This window comes from Spermophilus citellus (assembly GCF_964194105.1).
Source record: "Spermophilus citellus genome assembly, chromosome: 10".
Lineage (NCBI taxonomy): Eukaryota > Metazoa > Chordata > Mammalia > Rodentia > Sciuridae > Spermophilus > Spermophilus citellus.
This window is the reverse complement of record NC_138197.1, coordinates 35,076,053-35,099,552: the sequence shown is the minus strand read 5'-3', so window position 1 is coordinate 35,099,552 and position 23,500 is coordinate 35,076,053. Positions and strand designations below refer to the sequence as shown.

Here is a 23,500-nt window from a genome sequence, read left to right as displayed (position 1 = left end):
CGAAGTAGCACAAAGAAACAATCAAGAACTGGTGGTCTTCCAATTATTCTTAAACCTTTGTTTAAATGGGAAATCCCTCCAACACACTTTCAACGTTGTAGTTGCGCATTATGGCCACATGGTGGCAATAGACTCACTTTGGAACTTCTGTAAGAGCACTCCTGTGGTCAAAGGAGTAGTAAGAAACCAGTACTTCAACAACATCTCCTTCATTGCTTCCTCTATGAGGAGAAATGTGTAAAACACTTTAGAAGGCAGGCATCCTTGAGAAAACTTAAAATACGAATGAGTGATTAACATTCAAGTTGGCATACTGTAAAGTAGAAGAAACACTAAAGAAACAAGGATTAGTAACCCAGGAGAGATCTGGGTTCTAGACCTGGCTCTGCAGCAGATTAATTTTGTGACCTGACCAGGAAACCTGTGACTAAGTCTCACATATGAAATGAGGATCTTTGGCTTTCTTTCCACTTGTAAAAATATTTGCTTCCCTTTTATTTCTACTTGCCTATGTTCATTGTCTAATAATGTATTTTCTGAGTGTGGAGATACAAGAATTACAGAAGAGCTCTATTTTATGATGTTGATGTAGAAATTTTATACACACACACACACACACACACACACATACATACATATATATGCATTTATGCTTATAGATGCCTTAAAATATCTCTATGAAATGAATCTCTTTGCAAAACAGAAGATTTTCTACAAACAAAACAAAAGTTTAATTAGTAGGTACTAAGAGTAAGAAGTTTTGTTGTGCTGTTGCATAATAGGGTTGCTATAGATAAAGATAATATAGTGTATATTCAAAAAGAAAACTAGAAGAAAGGATACTGAATGTTTTCACCATAAAAATAATGATTTAGGAGATAGATTAAATTTACCTGATGTGAGCATTACACAAATACTCATGTATGTAAACACTACATGTCACCCCCTAAATGTTCACAATTTTTGATTTATTTTTTAGCTCAAATCTTAATGTAAATATCCAACGCCCGAATATCTGCAATTTCTTCTATAGAAGCAAGCTAATTAAGCCAATTGCTTCTCCTCCTGCGTCTAGTATCCTGGTCCTGTATAGAGGAGTGATGGGACCAGTGAGGGACAGAGTGGAGCAGGGAATAATGAGGGAGGAGGAGGCAGTGTGCAAGGGAACATGAGGAAGCAGCAAGATTTAAAGGACATGCGTCTTTGATGAGGAAAGAAAGTCCGACTGACTGAACAAATTGCCCTGTGAACCTCATCCTTCCCAGGCCACAGGCAATTCATTTTGTCCATGATCCTCTCTTACTCTCTACCTGCCACTTCCAGGATCCTGCTGTCCTTTTACTGCCTTCTGGCAGCCTCAAAGACATCCAGGTCTGTCCTCCTTTGTCACGCCCCTATTATACACCTGTTGTCAACTTCCTCCTTAAAGTCCATTCCTGGTAAAAATATTTTCAAATGAATTGACATCCATTTCATTGACTAAAATCCCCCTTCCCCCACTCCTAATTTTTGTGGGTGAAACTTACAATTGTGAATCTTAATATTGGAAAACATTTGAGGCCATATAGTCCTAATGTTCCAATTAATAATGAGATTTTTTCACATATCTTATTTTATGTGATATAATAGAAAATAAATAATCTTGAAGTGTCCTATGTTCAGGTAGAAATCAGTCCCATGTCTGCTTCTCTACCCTCTCCTTGTACCTAGGCCCTTTGTAGTGACTTTGTGCCCAAAAGACAAGCCAGTTTCCCTTGAATCTGGGAAGACTTTCGGCTTGATTTGTTCAATGAAATGTGAGAGAAGTGAATGTTCATTTGCAATTGAAGATCTTTCCACCCCTCTGACTCTGCCCAAAGATCATGTGAACAACTTGGAATAATCAGATGGAGATTTAGAAACACATACTTCTTCTTCTCTCAGTCAAGTGGACAGTAAGCTAACTGTCCTTTGTCTGACTCCCTCAGGCCTCAGAGGATAGGTCAGCTGCCCACAGGCATGAGTCAACCTGGGAAAAATCACCTAAGACTTGACTAGTAGAATTGTTGAGCTGATCTACAGCCTCATCAGCAAAGTGGAATCATTCTGATTTAAGTTACTGAATATGAGTTTGATTAGTCATGCAGCAAACCACTAACCCTATGGCAACATATAGTTATATTTGTGCTTATTTATACTAATTTTGTTTCAGCACAATTTTAATTAATCCCTTGAACTAAATTTAAAATGGTTTTGAACAATTTGCTACCATTTTGTTTGATTTGATTTATTTGACAGTTGGAGGCTTTGCTTTAGCAATTATTCTTCTGTGCTGGTTTTTGTCTATTTTCAGATAGTAACTGCAATGGATCCTAATTTAGGAAAGAACACGGACAAACCAAAAGCAGCTCAATTAAGTACTAAAAAAAATGCTAAATGTCATGAAAATATTTTTAAAACAAATCCAAGTAAATGACTGTATTTATCTTAGTGCAATAACAATATTGACGGACAATGAAATTGAGAATACATTTAATACAAAAAATATACCCAAGACCGGAAGTGAAATAAAATTTCAAAGAAAACAGTATTTACTGCATTCTGAAACAATAATAGGCAGCTCCATAGAAGACAGATGTAGATTCTTGAAAATTACTGTAGTTGTCAATAGTTAAAGAAGAAAATAAGAGCATTCAGTCAGAAAAACAATACAAATGAAAGCATTATTGTCCCATAAAGCATCTTCTAAAATTATCCTATGGATTACCAAAAATTTCCTACAGAGCTTAAACCCTGACATGAAAGAGTTAAAGTTTTGGGTTTTTTGTTTTTTTGTATATTCATTCATTCAGTAATCACTGAGAGTTTACCGTATGCTAGGCATTTTCCTGGTTTTTATTATATATCAGTGAAGAAAGGGGCAACGATAATTGTTATGGACCTACTTCTATGTACATATAAATCCACCTTTCTAATGTTTTTCCACTTTTCTAGCTTGTTTTCTTTACATTAGCTTCCCAAATTGAAATAAAATAGTATATAATAATTGGGTATATTTTTCATGCTTTAAACCTGCAAAGAGTGATGGATAAAAATATATGAACACAAACTTGTGAATAAAAGTTTACCTGGAGAGTAATTTCACTCAGAATTGGCATTATATTTAGTGGTCAAGTACACTCTGGTTTTACAGTATTCTAATTTTTATTTTGAAAGTTCCCTGAGCATGTTGAGAAAGAGTGAAACTGAGTGCAAACTTCAGTTCTATTTCCACGAGTGGACTACCTCCAACATGTTGACAAATCATTCTGTGTTTCTGCTTTACTGTTTGAAAAATAGTGCTTTTGGGAAAACCACTCGTGCCACACTGTTGAGGCTCTAAGCAAGTCACATGTGTGAGGAAAGCCTTGGGACCCAGTCACCACCACATGATAACTTACAGAGATCTCAAGCAAAAAACGCTGACCAGTTCAGTAGATAGATGAAACTAATTATATAACTATTCATTTGTAAAAAATAAAAAAAAATGAGCATCTATTCTGTATGGTAACCATTTATTGATAACAATACAAAGAAGGACCTTATTCTCACAAAACGTACATTTCCCTGGAGAGGCCCTCATAAAAAGATTGGCAGCAGCAACAATAAAAAAATAAGTTAATAAAAATAAACAACTTAAAATTAATGAATAATCCAGTTTCATTTGTTGTAGAGAAAGTAGATATTGAAAAGGGACAAAATGGGTAAACATGTTCTGACTAATATCGTTTTTGTTTTTATTCTGTTTAGCTTGTTTGAAAGGGGAAAAAAGCAGTCACAAAACCAAAACAAAACAAAAATTAAATTAAAAAAATAGGTGAGGTTATAAGGTAACAGAATGGAGTTTATTACAAAAAATCAAATCATATTCCAGAAAAGGAGAAGAAAAAAATAGATTGCATATTTTTAAAAGATATTTAGGGAAAAAATCATTTGAAACTTAACATTTAATTTGAGCCTTCTCCAATTACTAGCACCTGTGGCTGGGCTGATATGGGGAAGGCAGCTCAGCCATCCCTGAGTGGGGGAAAGAATGAAGGGACTGGATGATAGAGAGTCTTAGGTTTATGCATTAAACTGTGAAATCAGAAAATGTGAGGATGTGTGTGGAGAATGATGAAGATTCAGTGACCCTGGACCATGTCTTTAAGTGGAAAGGGTCTCTTTTCCTTTGTAAGAAAAATGGAGTGGTTCCGCCTCCCTCATCTCACACACACACACAGAAAAAAGCTGAGTAAAACAGAAATTGGTACCAGGAAGCAAAGTTGTTGCCATGAGTAACCTGAACATGTGTTTCAAAAGTCTTTGAAGCTGGTGTGCTACATGTGCAGGGGAGGGGGGATTTTGAATAGTTTAGAAGCATAAGTTGGAAAAGCTTTAGATTGTTGTTAAGTGGAACTTCAATGATTCTGGTGGGAACTCAAAAGACCAAAATACCTATTGGACATATCACAACAACAAAGGCTGGGCTTGTGAGGTTTCAGAGGAGGAAGACTCTATTGGAAATTGGAAAAGAGGCCATTTATATTGTATTTTGTCAAAGACATTATCTACATTGTGTCTGTTTCCTGATATTTTCTGTGAGTCTGAATTGAAAGGTGATGGACTAACTTATTTGGCAGAGGAAATTTCAAGGTGTCACAGCCTTCAGGTGGTGATATGGATATGGCTGGCAGCTTTTAGCCAAGTTTACTGTGATATCAGAAGCAGAAAGAAGAGCAGCAAGATTTGAAAAACTTCCCATTTGACCAGAAAGGTGTGAGTAAAACTGTGGTTGAAGAAGTTATGGTTGTTAAAGACATTACATTCAGTAAAGAAATTGTGACATTAAAGCAATAGGTATGTGTGCAGCTGCTGAATATTGTAGGTCAGACCCGACAGACAATGAAGACACTCTTTAAACAAGATAGCATTTATTTTAGGAACAATATGAAAGCAAGAGCAAAAAAAGAAAAAGTGGTAGGCAAGAGAGGAAGAAAAGAAAATACACCATCAGTTCAGGGGAAACAGCAACCCCTGAAGTCATGCAGCTGAGGAGTCCTGGGCAGATCTTCAGGTCCTGACTGGGAAGTCCTGGGCAGAGTGGATTTTCCATGGGTGAAGCTCCAAAGTCTATTCCTCCTTAAATACAAGGTAGAACAAAGAAAGCTCTGTTATAACAACCTGCAGGACCCAGTGATCTGCTCAAGGACACGTATCCCCACAGCCTGGCCAGCTCCTGGAAGGGAGGGAGTGACAGCCTTAAGAGAAGTGGACAACTCAGTGTGCTCAAGAGTGAGCCAAACCCACCCAGAAGGCCGCCTTCTTTAGATGTTCCATCAAGGGTGTGCAAAGGTCATGGCTGGCACATGGAGAGGGAAGGTCTTTCATATGTTCCTTAGTCCTTTAGAAATGCTGAAGACTTTATACAGAGAAAGTTGGCTTAAGAGCAGCTCAGGAATTGGTATGACCAGACCCATTTCAGGCTCAAGGGAGTAAAGGTAAAAATTTCTTTGGAAAGAGACCAGTGGGGCACCCTGTTTACACAGGGAACTCAGGAAGCTGTTTCACTGGGTTCAGTTGCTCAGACGCTCAGAGGTTCCTGTAGCCATGGTCCCAGGAGGCTTAGCTACTGACTCCTGCTTGAGGTGATGGCAGATCTCGGCATCAACCTCATGGTGCTTGTAAGCACAAACGAAGGCCATGGGAGCAGCCCTCACAGAACAGCAATGCCTTTTACTTGGCTGTCAGGCGTCAGAAGGGCTCACTTTCTGGGTAGAAAATGGCCTCTGGTTATAGGAGAGGTCTGGGTTCTATAGGTTACAGTGAAAGGTGAGTTAATCATTGGAGACGTTGTCAGAATGTGTCAGTTTGGGTGTTCAGGAAAAAATTTGAAACTTGTTTTTACTGGAAAAGGATGGAGGGTCTCAGGGGTCATTATATTGTAAAGAATCAATGTTTAACCCGGGACTGCCATTTTAGGATTGATGTGTGTGTCCTTCTCAGATATTGTCTTGTCACTGGGAAAGGATTTATTGGGGAAGGATCAATGTTTTTGCCTTCTTCCTCCCTTCCTACTCCCAGGTCACATTGTCTTGGGTTATTATTTTCCATATCCTTCAGTGCTGGTTTTCCAGGAAGGCATGGTGCTGGAGTTACAGGGTCTTGGAGGCTTCTACTAAGATTTCAAAGGAAGGTCAGGGAGATAAACAAATTGCAACAGGTTAGAAGTCCCTACAGGACTGCCCCAGAAATGGTAGTGCCTGAGGATATAGCAAGAAAGCCAAAGTTGCACTGGAGAGCCCTGGATTAAGAGATGCCATTAACATGGGGTATCTTTGGAAGAAAGCTGTAGGAATTGAGCAGAAACAAGCCTAGAGAGAGGTCATGTGGCCTGCAACCAGCAAGGCCTCAGGGGCAAGGATCACCATGCTCTGTGCCCCAGATGCTGGGGGAGAAATTCCAGGACTTGTTTGCCCTGCTGGGTTTCAGTCTTTCTTTGGTTCCATTCCTTCTTTCTATATTCTTATTTCTTTGTTATATAATGAAAATATCTAGTGTGTGCCCTTATATATTGGCTATATGTAATTTGCTTTTGGTGTTTTACAGAGGCTCATGGTAGGAGTTTACCTTGAGGCTCAAGAGACTTTGGGTTTGGATGCTTGAGTAATGGTGGAGCTCTTAAGATTATGAGAACACTTGGAAATAGATTAAATGCATTTTTCCAGGGATGGGGGTACCAGGGATTAACTCTGGGGCACTCAACCACTGAGCCACATTCCCAGCTCTGTTTTTGTATTTTATTTAGAGACAGGCCTTGCCATTGCTGAGATTGGCTTTGAACTCACAATATTCCTGCCTCAGCCTCTCAAGCCACTGGGATTACAGGCATGCACCACCACGTATTTTGAATTGTGAGATGGGCATGAGCTTTTGGGGGACAGGGGTAGAATGTTATGGTTCTTATATGTGGCCTCATGTGTGCGATAATGCAAGAACATTCAGAGGTGAAATGATTGGGTTAAGAGAGTTTTTAATCTAGTCAGTGTAATAATCCACAGATATGGATTAACTGAGCCATAACTGTAGGCAGATAGGATGTGGTTGGAGGAGGTAGGTCACTGGGGACTGCCTTCAGGGCTTATATTTTGTCCCTGGTGAGTAGAGTGCTCTCTCTCTCCTTCCTGGTTGCCCTGTCTTGAGCAGCTTTCCTCCTCCACAGTTCTGCCTCTCCTCAGACCCAGAGCAATGGAGGTGGCCATCTAGGAACCGAGACCTCTGAGACCATGAGTGCCAAATAAAACTTTCCTCCTCTGAAATTGTTCTTGTCAGGTCTTTTGGTCATAGCGGTGGAAAAGCTGACTAAAATAAAGGGATAGCAAAAAGTAGATGAAATTTTGAGATCAGATGGAAGTCCACAAATAGAAGTAATTGTTGCTTCTGGATTAATTAGATTTAGTGTGGAAAGTGTGTACAGAGGAGAGGAGGTAGCTTCAGGGTTTGGCCACTAGGGGTCATTAGTCAAGGTTTTAACATATATTTAGAAAGTGAAAGTCTATTCTTTGGCTTTGGCCCATAGATGTTCATTGATTAACTTCTCTCTCTCTCTCTCTCTCTCTCTCTCTCTCTCTCTCTCTCTCTCTCAACAATATAACCCGAATTTATTAACTTTAAGCAACAATATTTTAAGATACAAGAATCTCATATTATAGGAATTCAAAGACTATACAATAAAAGGAAACTGACAAATGGTCAGCTAATACACAACCCAATTAACAAACAGGGCCAAAGATCAATACAAGTCATGCACCATCTTCTGTGTAACACCTTGGGTTTTTTTATTCCAGAGGTAGATTTATCTAAACTGGCTGTTAACTATACCTCTACCTGAAATTAACATTTGAATGGAACATGTTTTAATAGAACCTACCAACACTGATTTCCTACTGGTTAAAGAATTCACCAGGTGATGCTCATATTTAGGCAAATGTTAGAATAGTTAGAACAATGTCTTCAAGATAATACTGGGTGATTTTTCCCCCAAAACAAATAAAACCTAAATAGACATAGAGTAAAACATATTTGCTAATTAAAGAGTCAGGTAAAATGATCAAGTCTCAACGGTACCTATTTACAAAGTTAGAAATAAATACAACATCTAGGAGAGCCCATTTTATTTCTGGTTTCACCACTATTAATAGAAAAGCTGAGACAGGTCACTTTGTCTAAGGTTGACCTGAAAAGTCATAATAGCATCTTAAATCCAAAGACCCTTTAAGTCTTTTCATGCCAAGTAGAAATTGAGGAAAGTACAATCTGAGAAACAATGATACTGTTCCTCACATGTCACTGGGTCACTAGTAGTCACCCAAATCACATCTCAATTCCCAGTGACTTAAGTTAGAAGCCCCTTGCCCTGAAAGACATCATTCTTGAGCAAGACATGCTGACACCCTATCTGGGGTCCAGAATAAAATACACAAATTGTCTTCTACTGGCACCAGCTGGCTAAAGTCTGCATATGCACAGGACTGACTTAAAAATCTATTAAATACTTCAGTTCATTAAAGAAAACAAAATCTAAATTACATATGAGTCAACAGAAGTTTAGCTTTAGTTGTTTAGTGAATTTTGAATTGGCCATTAGTGGTAAATACAACACTTTGCATTTGTCGTAGAAACCAAACTAAACAGGCTTTTCCCTTGACAATACAATGATCATTTGTGTGTAAAGTGCCAGTTTTATTTACAAACTAGTTAAGTAAGCTTTAAAGTCTTCTTTGTAGCAGTGAGACTGACACCTTAACTGTCTGGTGGCTGTCACTGATGTTCAATCCTGCTGGGGCAGGCTTGCTTGAGGGTCCCTCACTTGGAAGCCGGGATCGTCATCATTAGTGCTTTGAAGCTGGACAGCTGCTTGCAAAAGCCAACAAGGATTCTGAGGTAGCTGCACAGTTTTTTGGATGCCATTAATCAATGTGTGGACAATGGTGTAGCTGGTGGATTCATTTTAGCTGATTTGGGGGGATGGGGGTAGGTGATAAGGGAGGGGGGAAAATCAGCCAAATAAAAGCACATCCTCTGTTCATTTAAAAGTCAGTATTCAAGGTAAAAGAATTATCTGTTGGATTCCACATCACTCCCATTCTCTGATACTCGCCTACTCCCTTCTCAAAGAAGTTAGTCTTCCCTTCTAGTGAAATATTCTCCATAAAGTCAAATGGATTTTCTACTTTGAAAACCTTGTTAAAGCCCAGCTCCAGCATAAGCCTATCTGCCACAAATTCAATGTACTGCTTCATCAAAGTGCAATTCATCCCAATTAGCTTCTCAGGCAAGGCTTCTGTGAGCAACTCCTGTTCTATCCTGAAGGCATTGATAATTGTTTCTTTTACTCTCTGCTCTGATGGTTTGTGCAGCAGGTGTTTGAGCATCAGGCAGGCAAAGTCACAGTGTAAACCCTCATCTCTGCTAATAAGTTCATTGGAAAATGTGAGGCCAGGCATTAGTCCTCGTTTCTTGAGCCAGAAAAGAAGATTCCCTCCACAGCAGCAAAGGCTACAACACGTTCTCCATAGGTAGCCTCTTTGTCCCCAATCCAATGCAAGGCCCAATCGGCTTTCTTCTTCACACAAGGCATTGTTTCAATGGCATTGAAGAGAAATTCCCTTTCTTTGGAGTCTTTAATGTAAGTGTCAATAAGGAGAGCATGGTAAGGCGGTAGCAGACCTGGAGACAGCAGTGACCGAAGTGGCTAAGCAGGACCCCGAGCCTTCCCTTATCTCCTCCACCTTCAATCTACCAGCCTTTATGATTATGTTTAGTGCATCTCAGATTTTTCTTTTATATCCACGAGTGGAACTGCTGGATCATTTGGTTGTTCAAGTTTTAATATTTTTTTAGGAAACTTCATACCATTTCTTATGAAGGCTATATCAGTTTTCATTCCCACCAACACTGTAAATTGTTCCCTTGAGTGCCATACTAAGTGTCTCTTATCATTGAGACTTAGAGTTCCAATTCATTTCAATGAACACTTACTCAAATACTGCAGCCAAATATTTTCTCCTAATGGTTTTTAAACCTACTTAGAGATGGTTGGACATGAAAGTACTGTAGATTTTACTTCATTTATAGTTTGAGTTTTACTTACTTTATTGTTTGAGGGGATCACAGCAGTATAGTATCCAATATTAATTTAGTTAATTATTTAACACTGAAATAGAAATGACAGTGATAGGTTACTTAACTTCTTAGGTTAGCTTCACTGGAAAACTTTTTTTTTTTTTAAGAGAGAGTGAGAGAGGAGGGAGAGAGAGAGGGAGAATTTTTAATATTAATTTTTTAGTTCTCGGCGGACACAACATCTTTGTTGGTATGTGGTGCTGAGGATGGAACCCGGGCCGCACGCATGCCAGGCGAGCGCGCTACCGCTTGAGCCACATCCCCAGCCCCTGGAAAACTTTCTTATAGATATACGCCTTAGATCCTTTTGCCTTTAGTCCTAAGAAGGGGATTAAAAAGGTCAATGTGTGGAATAAATTCTGAGCTAAATGAATGGACTTACAGAGTCTTATCTTGAATCATTTTAGAATGTTATTATGATCACCTTTCCAAGAGGTGTGATTGCACATTGTCAGTTATGGAAACATTTCTTCAGATTTCTATTCTGTTAGTGTCATTACAGGTCTTATTCCAGAGGTGTCATAAACTTTAAAATATCACTATTATTATGTGCTGTTTTGTTTTATAATGATGTTTTCACTTAAGATATTTTCCTAAATAATTTTTTCCCATGTAATTTTCATAAGATAAATTATACTTAGATTTTAACATACTTATGACATGTCAAAACATATTAATAAGTATTATAAATTTTCAATCTGGGGAAATAAAATCAAGATATTTTGGTCATTATACTACTTGAATTTATATAATTCAATTTGGCATTGAATGTTCAGGGTAAGAATATGTCTACTTTTACAGAAGTTTTATTAATTTATAGTAAATTCAATATCATTACTTGTCTCCATAGGAAAATGTGCATATTTTTAGAAAAGTGAACATTCAAGGGATCTAAAAAAATAAACAATTCTTTGTGGTTTTACTTTAATTCACCCAACTGAAGAGCTGAAGAAAACATGTCATTTATTTTTGTATTAGAATAATGAAAGATATGATTACATTTGGGGTATAGTTTGTGAGCCATAGAAAGAAGGAGATGTGGAAGAAAGGAAGTGTTTAGAAAATTAAAATGGGAAGGCCTGTGGGAGGGTGAGAAGAGCCAAAAACTGTATTAGTCCACTTTCTGTGCTACAACAGAACATGAAGAGGAAAAGAAGTTATTTCTCACAGTTCTGAAGGCTGAGAATTCCAATACCAAGGTGCCAGCACTTGGTGAGGGCTTCTTGCTGCATCATGACATGGTGGAGGGCACCACATGGAGAGAGCTCACTTTCCTAACAACCACTCCCATGGTAACAGAATTAAGCTAATTGGTGATGGTGGAGCCTGCATGGGTTAATCTCTTAAGGGGCTTACCTTTGAATACTGTTGCAATGACAAATTTCAGCAAGAGTTTTGAAGGGGACATCCAGACTATAGTGGACCCCTTCCCAGACCCCTTTATTTACGGATCTGGTGTCAGAGTTAAGAGAAAGGATTTCATCATGTTCTTCCACAACTCAGTTGTGTGATATAGTACAGAATAAGACAGACTATGAGAGTTGCACAGGACTTTAGGAATCATTTACTACACCTCATCTGAGCTGAGGCTTAGAGGGATTAGCAAAGGCCACACTTTCTCTTCAGGATTAAAATTCACTTCCTTTCAGCTGTCCTGGTCTGCTTTCTATAGAATATCACTGTCTCTTAAAATGATATGTCTGTGTCTTTTTTCTTCACTTACAGAATTCATGGATTGGACATTCTGTAAGATTCCCTATAGTTTAAGAATTCTCTGCAGTTGTTCACTTTATGCCTCTAAATCTACAGTTTTTACAATACACAGAATTAAAATCACAGATATCTGTAATGGAAAGTAGAGAAATTGAGATGGGCTTCATAGTCAAGATACTTTATTTCTGACAGGTTTTAGTTTCTTTTCACAGATCCATTTGTTTTCTGAATTACAGATCTCAGAAAATACCTTCATCTTTGAGATAGCAGCACAGCTGTTTTCTTTATTTTCACCAAAAATTTTTAATCTGAGGATAAAAAGAAAGACCTCTCTTACTGTTTGGGATTTTCTCAAACATAATGATTTAAAATTTTAAGTTAATATAAATCTCTGGAACTTCATCTTCACTTGGAAAAAAACCTTCTAAGAAGAAACTTGAGAAAAAACACAGATATATATATATATATATATATATATATATATATATATAGAGAGAGAGAGAGAGAGAGAGAGAGAGAGAGAGAGAGAGAGAATCTTTGGAAACTGGGAATTAAACCTCCCAATTCTATAGTACATTCTATGAAGTCTCTTGACTTCACTGAGACTCAGTTTTCTTAAATAAATGGGTTCTAACAACATGTTTGGGTGAGGCACTGGGATGAAACATAAATGTATGACAATGCTAAAACAAAAGTCTGTTTTGTAACTGTGACCTGATGAAGAAAGACTATGTAAGGTCTATAGAAGTGGATGCAGGGGAATGGAGATACAGTTCATGTGCATGTAGTCAGGGTTCCTTTCATCCTCATTCCAAGCAGAGGTTGGTGGATATGTGCTTCAACCTACTTTAGTTCCAACAACAATGGATATTGTGGTTTATTGCAGGTGGGGATGAGAATAACATTTGAACAATGGGAAGGGCTAATATGGGGTTGGCTGCAAGGGAGAGGTGAATTTAAGGCTCACTTATGTTTGTCTCAAACAGACGGTGGTAGAGGCAGTGGTCAGGGCTCCATCATGGCTTTTGTTTTTCTCCTTTGTTTCTCTTCTTCATGTTCCCATTGGGCCTGAGCAGCTAATCTGATTTATTCCAGTGCCAGCTTTCTGGTCAAACCGTGAACTTTCCTTAACTGGACTGTTGGAAACATGCCCTAGATTTTATGTCCCACATCCTTCAAAGTATTTCTTCAATTTGGGGGGTGATTTCTTTAAGGCCAATCTGGCCAAGTCAATGACTCTCTTTCAAAAGGTCCTCAATGGCTTGCGGTCCTTCCCTAACCAGATGTCTGATGAATTCTCAGACATTACCTTCTTTAATTCCCAAATAATTCTATGGAAATATATTATCCTCTCCTTTCTTTCCCTTTATTTGAAAACAAGGTTCTGGAAAGTTGAAATCAATTCAGAATTTAACTGAATCCCCTTTTAGTGTACCATGACGGCTTCTAAGGTGGACCTGATGACTACATCTCAAAGCCTCCAATTTTATCCTCAGGCTAAAGTAGGAGGCTCAAATGAATTTAATCCATCCACTGCATATATTTCTTCACAAACACTTACATGTTTTCAATTCTTATTTTTACTAAGGCTACAATGAAATAAGCCTTTTACATCATAGCCCAGTTAAAACACACACACACACACACACACACACACACACACACACTCACACACACTAACTATATTTAATGAATCTAAATCAATCCTTACTATGTATAAAAAGATAAATAATGAAGTCAAATTTAATATATTTTTAAAGGGACTTTAACTTCTAAACTACATTCCCATAACTTTTAATTTATTTTGAGACAGGGTCTTGTATGTTGCTGAGTCTGGCCTTGAACTTTCTCAGCTTCCCAAGTAACATGGATAACAGGTGTGTGCCAGCATACCCAACTCAAACTTAATTTCAATATAAATAAAGTATAGAAAAAAATCCTCAGAAAACATTATGAAAAATCAGCATAGATTTGATTATATATTTTCTTTTTCAAAGTGGGTTAAATTATTTTTGAATAATCTTCATTTTAAAATCTAATATTCAAAAAATGTTTTACAAGATGGGCTCTATAATGTCAAAATTTGCCAATTAAGCCAACCAATCTTTTTAATGTTTACTATTGTCCATAATTAATACATTAGCACTGTATTTTACATAAACCTGAATGATTAAAAAATACATTTTAAGTCTGAAAGTATGCAAATTTAATAAAATTGTTCAAGATCCACTAAACTAACACTCAATATCATCTCTTGAGAAAAACTCATTGGATGTTCCTTACAGAAACTTGTTTGGATCCCTACGTGCTTTTGCTTGTGAAAGAAAAGAATACTCTGCTCTTTGCCCTACAACTATCCATGAATTCTGTTAAAAACATGTATTTAACACTGAAGGCTCTCTTGACAATGTTATTCAATAAAAAATGAGAAAATAACAATTGGCTTCTTTGTGGTTTATGCATATATTATCACATTCCCCAAAATAACTGTCTAAATATACTATATACTATATAATATAATATAATATAATATAATGTTTCCCTCAATGCAGGTAGTCCCTGTCCTGCATCTAAGTTCCATACTCTGATATTTATTATTTTTTCCTTTATGTCTTTTATTTTTTCTATGTTGGTTGGGACCTACTGAATTGGATCATGATCCACTATGATGCTTTTCCATCACAATTTAAAAAATACTGCTTTGTAAATTCTATGTGCCAATAGTATCCCTCCCAAAGAGTTAGTCCTTGTCCTTTAACACTCCATTGAAGATGCAAACATGTTCTTATAAAGGGCTGGGTCTTTTCATAATTAGTATTTTCTAATCAACTTTGGAGTTATTCATCTTCCCAGCCTATTTTGAACCTATGGAGAATGTCTAAGCCAAATTAAAACTATAAAATTCAGTCTTCAATATTCATTAATGTTACTACTTTCCAATGTGAACCTGATGTGAACTACATATTCAAATGAGCTCACCTAATACTCACATGTCATGATTTAATAAAGAGCCATTTATCCACTTCCACTTCTTCTCTGATAATGCAAAATTTAGTCCAATCCAATACAGATTTCCATTCTTTATCAGGTTCTGTATGAATCCCTATAATTGAAACAAAACATGTAACTTAATATTGAACCTGCTTATCTAACCATGATTTATATTCTTCTCATCCCCTAAAATCTAGTTCAAGGATCACCTCCTCTCTGAAGTCTTTCCTAATTCCCCAACTCCCCAATGAGTTATTTCTTCCTTCTTTGTGATATTTCTCTCTACATATATTTCTATTTATTTTGAATTTATTATATTAAATTGTTATATGACTGTTCAGTCTCCCAAATTATGAGCTTCTTGAAGTCAAAGTTTCTACTTGCATTACACAGAAACTTTGGCTGAAGTCCAGCTGTCTTGATGCAGTCTTTAAAATGTGTTAAGTTATATAAAGAATTTTAATTAACAATTTACCAATTCTTCCTGATCTTGGATGAGCAGCAAACTGGATTCTCCTTGGGAGCAGTCAGCTAGACTGTCATTCCAAGTTTTGGAGGAACTAGAAATAGTGAAGCATTTATCTTAGAGCTGAAGCCAATGTTTAGGGCACTGTAACTGATGTGGTGTCTCTATAGTAAAAACAAAGAAGAAATAAATAAGTATTGTATTTCTAATCTGTCCCTGCTGCACCCCAAACAGCACATATACGAGTTGTTATAAATACTCAGAAGTCTTTGATTATGACTATTACCATCTAAGGGTGCTGGGTTTGTTGTTTCTGTTCAGCAAAGAATTGAAGAACAGGACACAGAGGTAGCAAACAAGAAGTAGGTTTATTACAAAAGCCACAGAGATACAGAGATAGACTTCTCCAAAGAGAAGGGGTCCCAGAGTGGGGAAGAATCTGGTGGGGGAGTTTTTGCCTGTTCTTTTTTTTAAGAGAGAGAGAGAGAGAGAGAGAGAGAGAGAGAGAGAATTTTTTAATATTTATTTTTAATTTTTTCGGTCGACACAACTTCTTTATTTTATTTTATGTGGTGCTGAGGATCGAATCCAGAGCCCTGCACATGCCAGGTGAGCACGCCACCACTTGAGCCACATCCCCAGCCCTTTGCCTGTTCTTTTTATGGTTTCTGGAATGTCCTCCTTTCCTTATCTCTTCCCCATCCACACACACTCCTCACTGTTATCAATTGGTGCTCCCTTTGTCCATGCATCTGTTTTAGTTTTACTCTTGATTATTAGCTGTTATTCTTAGGAAATTCAAGGCACAATATTACCTGTTGTATAATTCCTCTTCTCTTGAATATCCACACTGCTCTTTTCCTTTGGTGATTTTTGTATTAAGGATATCACTAGTAAATAAAGGGAAAATACATTAAGAGGATTAGATACCCAAATGTGTGGTGGAATGGATATGTCATCACTTTAAGGAAGCTAGGTTATTTCAACAAACTAATGTGAACAGATGAAACCAATTGTATTGTGGTAACCAAGCGTTCTAGTTTGGAGACAGCATACATAAATAAACAAGATAAAAACACAGAACAAGTGAACTCCTGCAGATATTAGCTTCCATATTATCTACTAGATAAGTCTGCTTAAGGGAATTACTTAAAACTGTTAAATTGCTTATACTGTCGCCTGAACTCTCTCATCTTCAGAATGAGTGTAATTGTGCTATTTCCAAGGGAGGGCTTGTCTGCTGCCATCTGGAATTAAGTAGGTACTTAATAAAAGGTACATAATCAGAATTTTTAATTTTCTTTGTTATCACAATCTTTGGTCACAACCGTTATTGGAGCACAATTATGGGGTAATATACATAATGATGCTCAGAATAATTAGAAAGAGAGATGTGAAATGTGAAGTTTCCAATGTGAACATGGGCTAAATGGGCAAAGTGTTGTCTTATAAATTTTCATTTTGTTCATCTTTCAATGAATTTACAATAGCCAAATAATGGTAAGATACACCTATATTTATGATGGAGATAGAGTAGATATTCTGAAGCAAATACCTTGCTTCACTTACCTAGAACACTCAACCCAATCAGACTCAAGAGAAGAAGAATTATCCCAGCACAGCAAAATTTCCAAGCTAGTTGGTGCCAAGGTGCACCCTGAGAGACATCTGGAAGTTAAAACAAACAAGCAAACAAAAAAACTTGGCAAATTAGGTTGAGGACATCTGGCACAAAAATTAAAAGTGGTGCTTTGTATAATCCAACATATAAACCATGAGATACAGGTTGAGTATTTGGGGCAGGAAAGAACCATTATCAACCATCTTCAAAGTAGCATTACACAGGATAGATTCTTAGATCCGAATGAGAGTTTGCTCATTGATAAAACAGGAAGACTTGCACATATTTTCTATATAAAGGATTAGTATAAGAATCAAATATGATAGATGTGAAGACATTTTGAAAATTTCCAAGCGCTATACAAAAATAAATTGCATATGCTATTGTAGCCAGTAAGTCAAAGCATTCTAAGGAGAACATTTACTTTTTAGTTGTAGTTGAACACAATACCTGTAGTTTATTTATTTTTTTTTTTAATATGGTGCTGAGGATTGAACCCAGGGCCTTGCACATGCTAGGTGAGCACTCTACTGCTAAGTCACAACTGTAGCCCTCAAAATATAGTTTCTGAGGCTCCATTTAGTGCCAAGTACTATGTTAGGTACTGATGATATACAATAATTCCATTCTGCTTTACTGTTCTAGAATAGTCATCTCCAAATCTTTCCAAACGTACGGCATTCAAGGAAGAATATTTTGTTAGTGAGGACATTATTTTCAGTATTTCAACTCCAGTAGTCCCCCTTGTCTGAGGGAATATTTTAAGCCCCTTCAAGGATGTCTGAAACTATGAACAGTAACAAGATCTCTATTCACTGTCTTTTACACACACTCACTTTTCCATGTTAACCAAGCACTCACCACACATTATGGCTGTAACTTTTGCTGTTTAAAATGAGAAAGCAAAACCAGCTGAATTTCTCTTTCCTTCTTCACAATTTCATGGGTAGAAGATTTGTTATTACACAGATCAGCAACCTCAGAATAAGATATTTGTTCTTGCCTTAATTAGAGGGCTTTCACAATACCATTTATAAGAAGCTCTTTATGGCTTGTCTTTAGTACAACTGAATTGTTCACACCACTACTTTTGCATCTGGGGGCCACAATTCAGATAAGGGTAATTTGAACACCAGAACTGTGACTAACAGGTGGGTCACAAAGGTGTGATTCATTTCCAGGGGAAGGATGGTATAAGATTTCATCCTGCTACTGAGAACAACATGCAGTTTAAAACATGAATTGTTTATGTCTGGAATTTTCTATTTAACATTTTTAGACCAATGTTGACCATAGAAAACTGAAACTGCAGAAAGCAAATCTACAGATAAGGAGAGACTGTAGTTGTTAAATGTAAATTGTACTTATGCCTAAAACATTGCATGGTCTAAACAAAATACCTGACATCTTTGTTTTTCTTAGTAATCATATCAATAACTATATAATATCTCATGTTTATCAGACATTGAGATTATGTTAATTAATTTATGAAATGTGATTATAAATTAATCTAATGTCAATTTATTTTGCTTCAAGACAATGTTGAAAACAGGGATTTCATAGGGAAAAACAATAAAGAGGGGCTTATTTAAAAAATACAAATATAGAGAAACACTGGGATACAGCTTCCCAAGTTAAATCAAGTTAGCAGGAAATAATTCTGATAGTTTCTGTCTAAGCTATTCTGTTCAAACTTAGACTTAAATACCTCCTTTATGTGAGTTAATTTTAAGATCTCCTCATTTTGATTTATAATGTATTTCATAAGTTCCTTTATATATTGCTTTTTAAAATTATTATTGGGACCAAGATCACTAGAAGTAAAGGTTTCTAATTTATCTTTAGCTGTCAACATATACATTTTCTATTTTTCTAATATTTCTTAGTGTAGATGATTACCTGCTTTGAGTTAAATGTTAAAAAATTTCAACATCCAATATGTATAATACTGTCTTTTGTTCTCATTACATTACATATTCCAAAAAGCCCTATATGGAAAGTTCTACTTTTTTAAAAAAATACTGCCACTGGGGGAAATTGAGTTGTATAACTCAGATTGCACACAAACACTAATGATCTCTCCTATTAAAGTTATGATATTCACACACCTGAGTTAGCTTTTTTTAAAATGTTCTCAAAGAAACAGAATTTAGTACAATCGTCCCCCTTATCCTTGGGTTTCATATTTGCACATTCAAATAACTACAGATCAAAAATATTCACAGGCAATGGGCTGGGGATATGGCTCAAGCGGTAGCGCGCTCGCCTGGCATGCATGGGCCCGGGTTCCATCCTCAGCACCACATACTGAAAGACCTAAGCAATCTCATTGTGCTTGGGATCTCATTTTGCTCTGAAACTTAACCTCTGACCTACTGTAATCCTAAAGTCAGGAAAACACTACAGAAAAGCCACAGATGGTGATCACCTAAGATAGGCCAAGATAACCACATATCTGAAATTCCAGATGGCCCACACCTAAGTGTGGTGACCAGTATCTAAACTAGCAGCCCTGCAGTTTGGCATGTACTCCCCTTGTGACATCCTCACGATTTAAACCAATCAGTTCAAATGAATCCCCCTCTTGTAGTGACCAATCACCCCTACCCAACTTGTTCCCGCCAGTGAATGTGCTAATCATGTTTTAGAGTTGTTATTTGATTTTCCCGAGGTGTGTAATGATTTGCTAGGAGATGCTATGAGGTATGTGGGGGTCCCTGCCTTCTCCAAAGAACATGTAAAACTGCGGCAAACCCTGAGCTCGGGGCCTCTTAGCGTCACCTGTTGCTGTGAGCTAGCTCGCAAGAAACACCTCTTTGCTGCTTACATCGATACAAAGATGTTGCGTCTGACAAATACTAAAAAATAAATATTAAAATTCTCTCTCTCTCCTTCTCTCTCTCACTCTCTCTTTAAAAAAAAAAGAAATTCACAGGCAAAACACATTGCACCCATTCTGGAAATATATATCTGTTTTTTCCTTGTCATTATTCCCTAAACAATGCACCTTAGCAACTATTTAAATAGTGTTTAAATTATCTTAGTTACTGTAAGTAATCTGATATAACTTAAGCATACAAGAATATGCACATAAGATGTATACAAATACTATAACATTTTAAATGTGATTTGAGCATCCATAGATTTTGGTATATACAGGGATTCTCATATCAGTCCTCTGTGGATGCTGAGGAAGGGTTGTAGAGTAAAATATGACAAAGGAATGCTATGGAAGGAAACATTACATTAGACTCAAAGAATTGGAATGTAAGTTATCATCTGGCACTATTTGGCACCTGTTGAATAAGTGGAGGTGGGGACTGGAGTAGACAACTGGAGGAGACTCCAAGGCCCCAGAGCCAGTACTGGTCTAGAATTTCTAATAAAAGCTATTGTGACCCAGAGTGACTCAACCCAGTGAATAAGCCTAAAATAGCACTAGGATGGATTTCCTTCTTGTTTTATATAAGTATAGTATTTTACATTTCTGTCTTTTTTTCTTCCTTACACATCTCTCCTTGGAATTCCAAGTTTGTTTGCAAAATGAAGAAAATTTCATACAGTCATTACACTAATGTTTATCACCTTAGTCTAGAATTGATTAAGAACAAAGTTTTTTTCCCAAATCTAGCAGACCTGAGATTTGAGACAATATGTTCAATCTTCATAAACCATAAATTTTCTCACTTGTAAAATTGGATAATACCTACATCATAGGTTTTGTAGAAAATTATATAAAATAATTCTAAAATTCTAAGTCTAGAATCTGGGAAATGGTAACTATTCAATCAATAGTAGTTTTTTGTTTTGTCTAAAAAATTAGGGCAACTTAAGTGACTTTTAAATTGTGTTATTCATTCATGCTAAAATTTATGAAATCAAGTGGAGTATCTTATTCCTGCTCTCTGGTAGTAAGAGTTTCTGCTGAGATTAAATTTAATGAAGTTACAGCTGAGCACTGGAAGAGGCCAGGTGAACTTTAGTTACCTGAAGGTACCTGCTTAGGGCTAATTTGTATTTGGTATAAGCAGTATATTATATCATATCCATTGTTCAAAACTTTTAAATAGCTTTCCATCTAGCAGACCTGAGTATACAAAATGGTTTGAAAATCCCTCTTCAATCTGGGTCAGCATTACCTGATTTTCTCTCCATCTGCTCACACATGCTGCCTGCATATTTCTCCTACTTTCCTATTTTCATCCCAAGTTTTCTGCATTTGCTCATCCAACTTCTTGGAAGGCTTTTGTCCCAGAGCATGGCTTTGTCCCTCACTTTCCTCAGATCTTGACTTCCATATCATCTTCTAGTGCAGGTTGTTAATAATTTTTGTGTTTTCTGTGACACCATCTCAAAAACCTAAATACTAATTTGCACTTGAAACTTTTTTTCTCACTAGCACTTAACACCATCAAGTCTTCTACACAGACTTTGGCTTTTGTTTATTGTTTGCATACCTCCAGGGTAATAGAAACGGTGTGCAGCAAAAAAAAAAAAAAATTATCTATCTTGTTTTCTTCCCTGTCCTTAGTGTTTAGAGCATTCTTGGCATGTGCAGATGCTTCTTTGTGAATGAATAAATAACCTCTAGAGGCAATTTCCATAACTTTTACCCTTTTTTCTGATACATAAAGCCTTTTTGGCCACTTGACCACAAGTGAAACAGGTCATTGCTCACCTCTCCCTTTCTGGTTTCCTTGACTGTCTTGATCCACCTCATCACTGTGTTACACATTTGCCACAACACGAACAGTTTAGCCAAAGAGTCCATAATACAACAATCCTCACACTATCACTTCAGTATTCTATAGTCACTCCATTTGCTCTGTTTTATTCTACTATTTTTTTTTTGAGATTTATATTCAGGGTGATATTTTGTATGAGACCAATTGTAATCAGAGTAGACAAATTTTCCAAGATTACAAAAGGTAATGTTTGGACAAAGTCTCAAAACATTTCTCTATGTTCAGTTCATTTTCTGATCCCCCTTTAAACAAGCCCACCAATCCATTTTCCCCATGCCTGAACAGAGGAAAACAGAGACTTGTTTTGTCCCATCAGAAAAATGATTGGCTCACTCATTTTCTCCCTGTAGTTATCAAAATCTTCTGATTTCCTCTTATTCCAAGTGTTGATTATAGTGCAACTTGTTTGATGACTGTAAGATTTTTTCTTCATGACTTAAAACTTCGATAATTTAATAACTTCAAACTTATAACAAGAATTACTAAAAATTATGATTTATATGACTGCCATAATATGAAATGAATATCAACTTGGAAATCAATTGTAATGTTATTGATGTCAATAAATTCAACTAGACTGCAGAACGTAATACTACATCACAGCAATTTTATATACATTTTCTGCCTCAGTTTCTAGCCTCCTCATGTGTCCCCAGGTCAGGCCATATATATTATGTCTCATTAGCCTTTCTATTTTTTTCACTAAGATTACTAAATCCCCTGACATAAAGAAGTGTGCCAATTTTCACAAAATTTAAATGGGCTTGTTATTACTAATATGCTCCAGTATCTTGTGACCATTTAAGTTGTTATACTTTTCAAGCTAGAAACTATTGGGTTGGAATTATAATTCAAGTCTTTGATCTTGAATATGACTATCTCTCTTCTCTTTGGAAGGAAGAGGGTGTTAATTACTAAGTCTGAACTTTGCATACTGACAGAAATGCTGTAGATGCAACTGCACTGCAATTTAATTGTAGGATTATTATTTTGTAGTGGGATTTAGAATAATCTAAGTTGTTATTTCAGCAAGCTTACAATGTCTCTCTTAAAACTTTCCTTTGTTCATATATGTAAAATATTATGTTTTAGGGTCATTCATCTCAGATTCAATAAGCCACATGATCATATTTCATGCTGAATACCTTGATAAAATAAATTTACACACTTTTTTGTCCAAAATCATTATCTACAAGCAAACTATACTACACCTAACACTAACATAGAACAACTGATTTTCTTTCCAGAAATAACTTAAAACCATAAACATAAAAGAAAAACCTAACTCTGATTATATTAAAGCCAAAAGGAGACATAAAGCCACTTACCTTGGGGAAGAGATAGAGGTATAGAACTTTCAGGGCCTTGGCCCCTGGATAAGCTTAAATCAGCATATACCACCTGTCTGTCCATTGCAGACTGGGGAATATGGAACAAATTTGTGTAGAAGGGCAAGATTGAAGTTCTATGAGGCAAGTTCAGGAAAAGGAAATGCCCTATCTGAATGCTTTGCTATCTCTATTATGTCCCCACCCCCCATACTTCTCTTTGAGGGTTTTCTCCATAAACTATTGAGCTAATCCATTTACTGGTGTCCACTTTACTTACACATGTGTTATCTGTCTTTTTAATTAATTGATCTGTTATATAACAAAATTCTGGAAAGGCTTCTTTATTCTTGTTCCACTATTTTGGGGGCCAAGCCCAGAGTGAAGCAAATGAGGTGCTTATGTAAGGTTCAAATGTAAAGATATTCCCCAAGTACTAAGCAATTAAGATAAA

The 23,500-nt window shown here is 36.6% G+C and overlaps 2 protein-coding genes and 1 pseudogene across 3 annotated transcripts in view; all 3 read right to left on the bottom strand.

Moving 5' to 3' along the window:
- Window positions 1–23,165, bottom strand: part of LOC308657570 (killer cell lectin-like receptor subfamily B member 1) — a gene marked incomplete at its 3' end in the record, with an annotated part of 180,681 nt that extends 157,516 nt beyond the window's left edge. Inside the window, 2 exon segments of the mRNA XM_081309369.1 lie at window positions 16,922–17,020; window positions 23,047–23,165. Of these exon segments, the coding sequence (XP_081165495.1) occupies window positions 16,922–17,020; window positions 23,047–23,131 (184 nt within the window). The 5' untranslated portion in view covers window positions 23,132–23,165.
- Window positions 9,087–11,590, bottom strand: LOC308659026 (ribonucleoside-diphosphate reductase subunit M2-like; annotated as a pseudogene). Its single transcript has 2 exons — window positions 11,539–11,590; window positions 9,087–9,726 (listed from the first exon to the last, which is right to left on the bottom strand). The product of its transcript is annotated as a ribonucleoside-diphosphate reductase subunit M2-like (transcript).
- Window positions 12,065–16,599, bottom strand: LOC308659025 (killer cell lectin-like receptor subfamily B member 1; the record flags this gene model as incomplete). The annotated part of the gene is made up of 5 exons (XM_081312032.1): window positions 12,065–12,177; window positions 14,908–14,998; window positions 15,362–15,468; window positions 16,168–16,242; window positions 16,509–16,599. 5 exons carry the CDS (start codon window positions 16,597–16,599, stop codon window positions 12,065–12,067), a joined length of 477 nt encoding a protein of 158 aa, XP_081168158.1.
- Window positions 23,166–23,500: the final 335 nt, after the last annotated feature.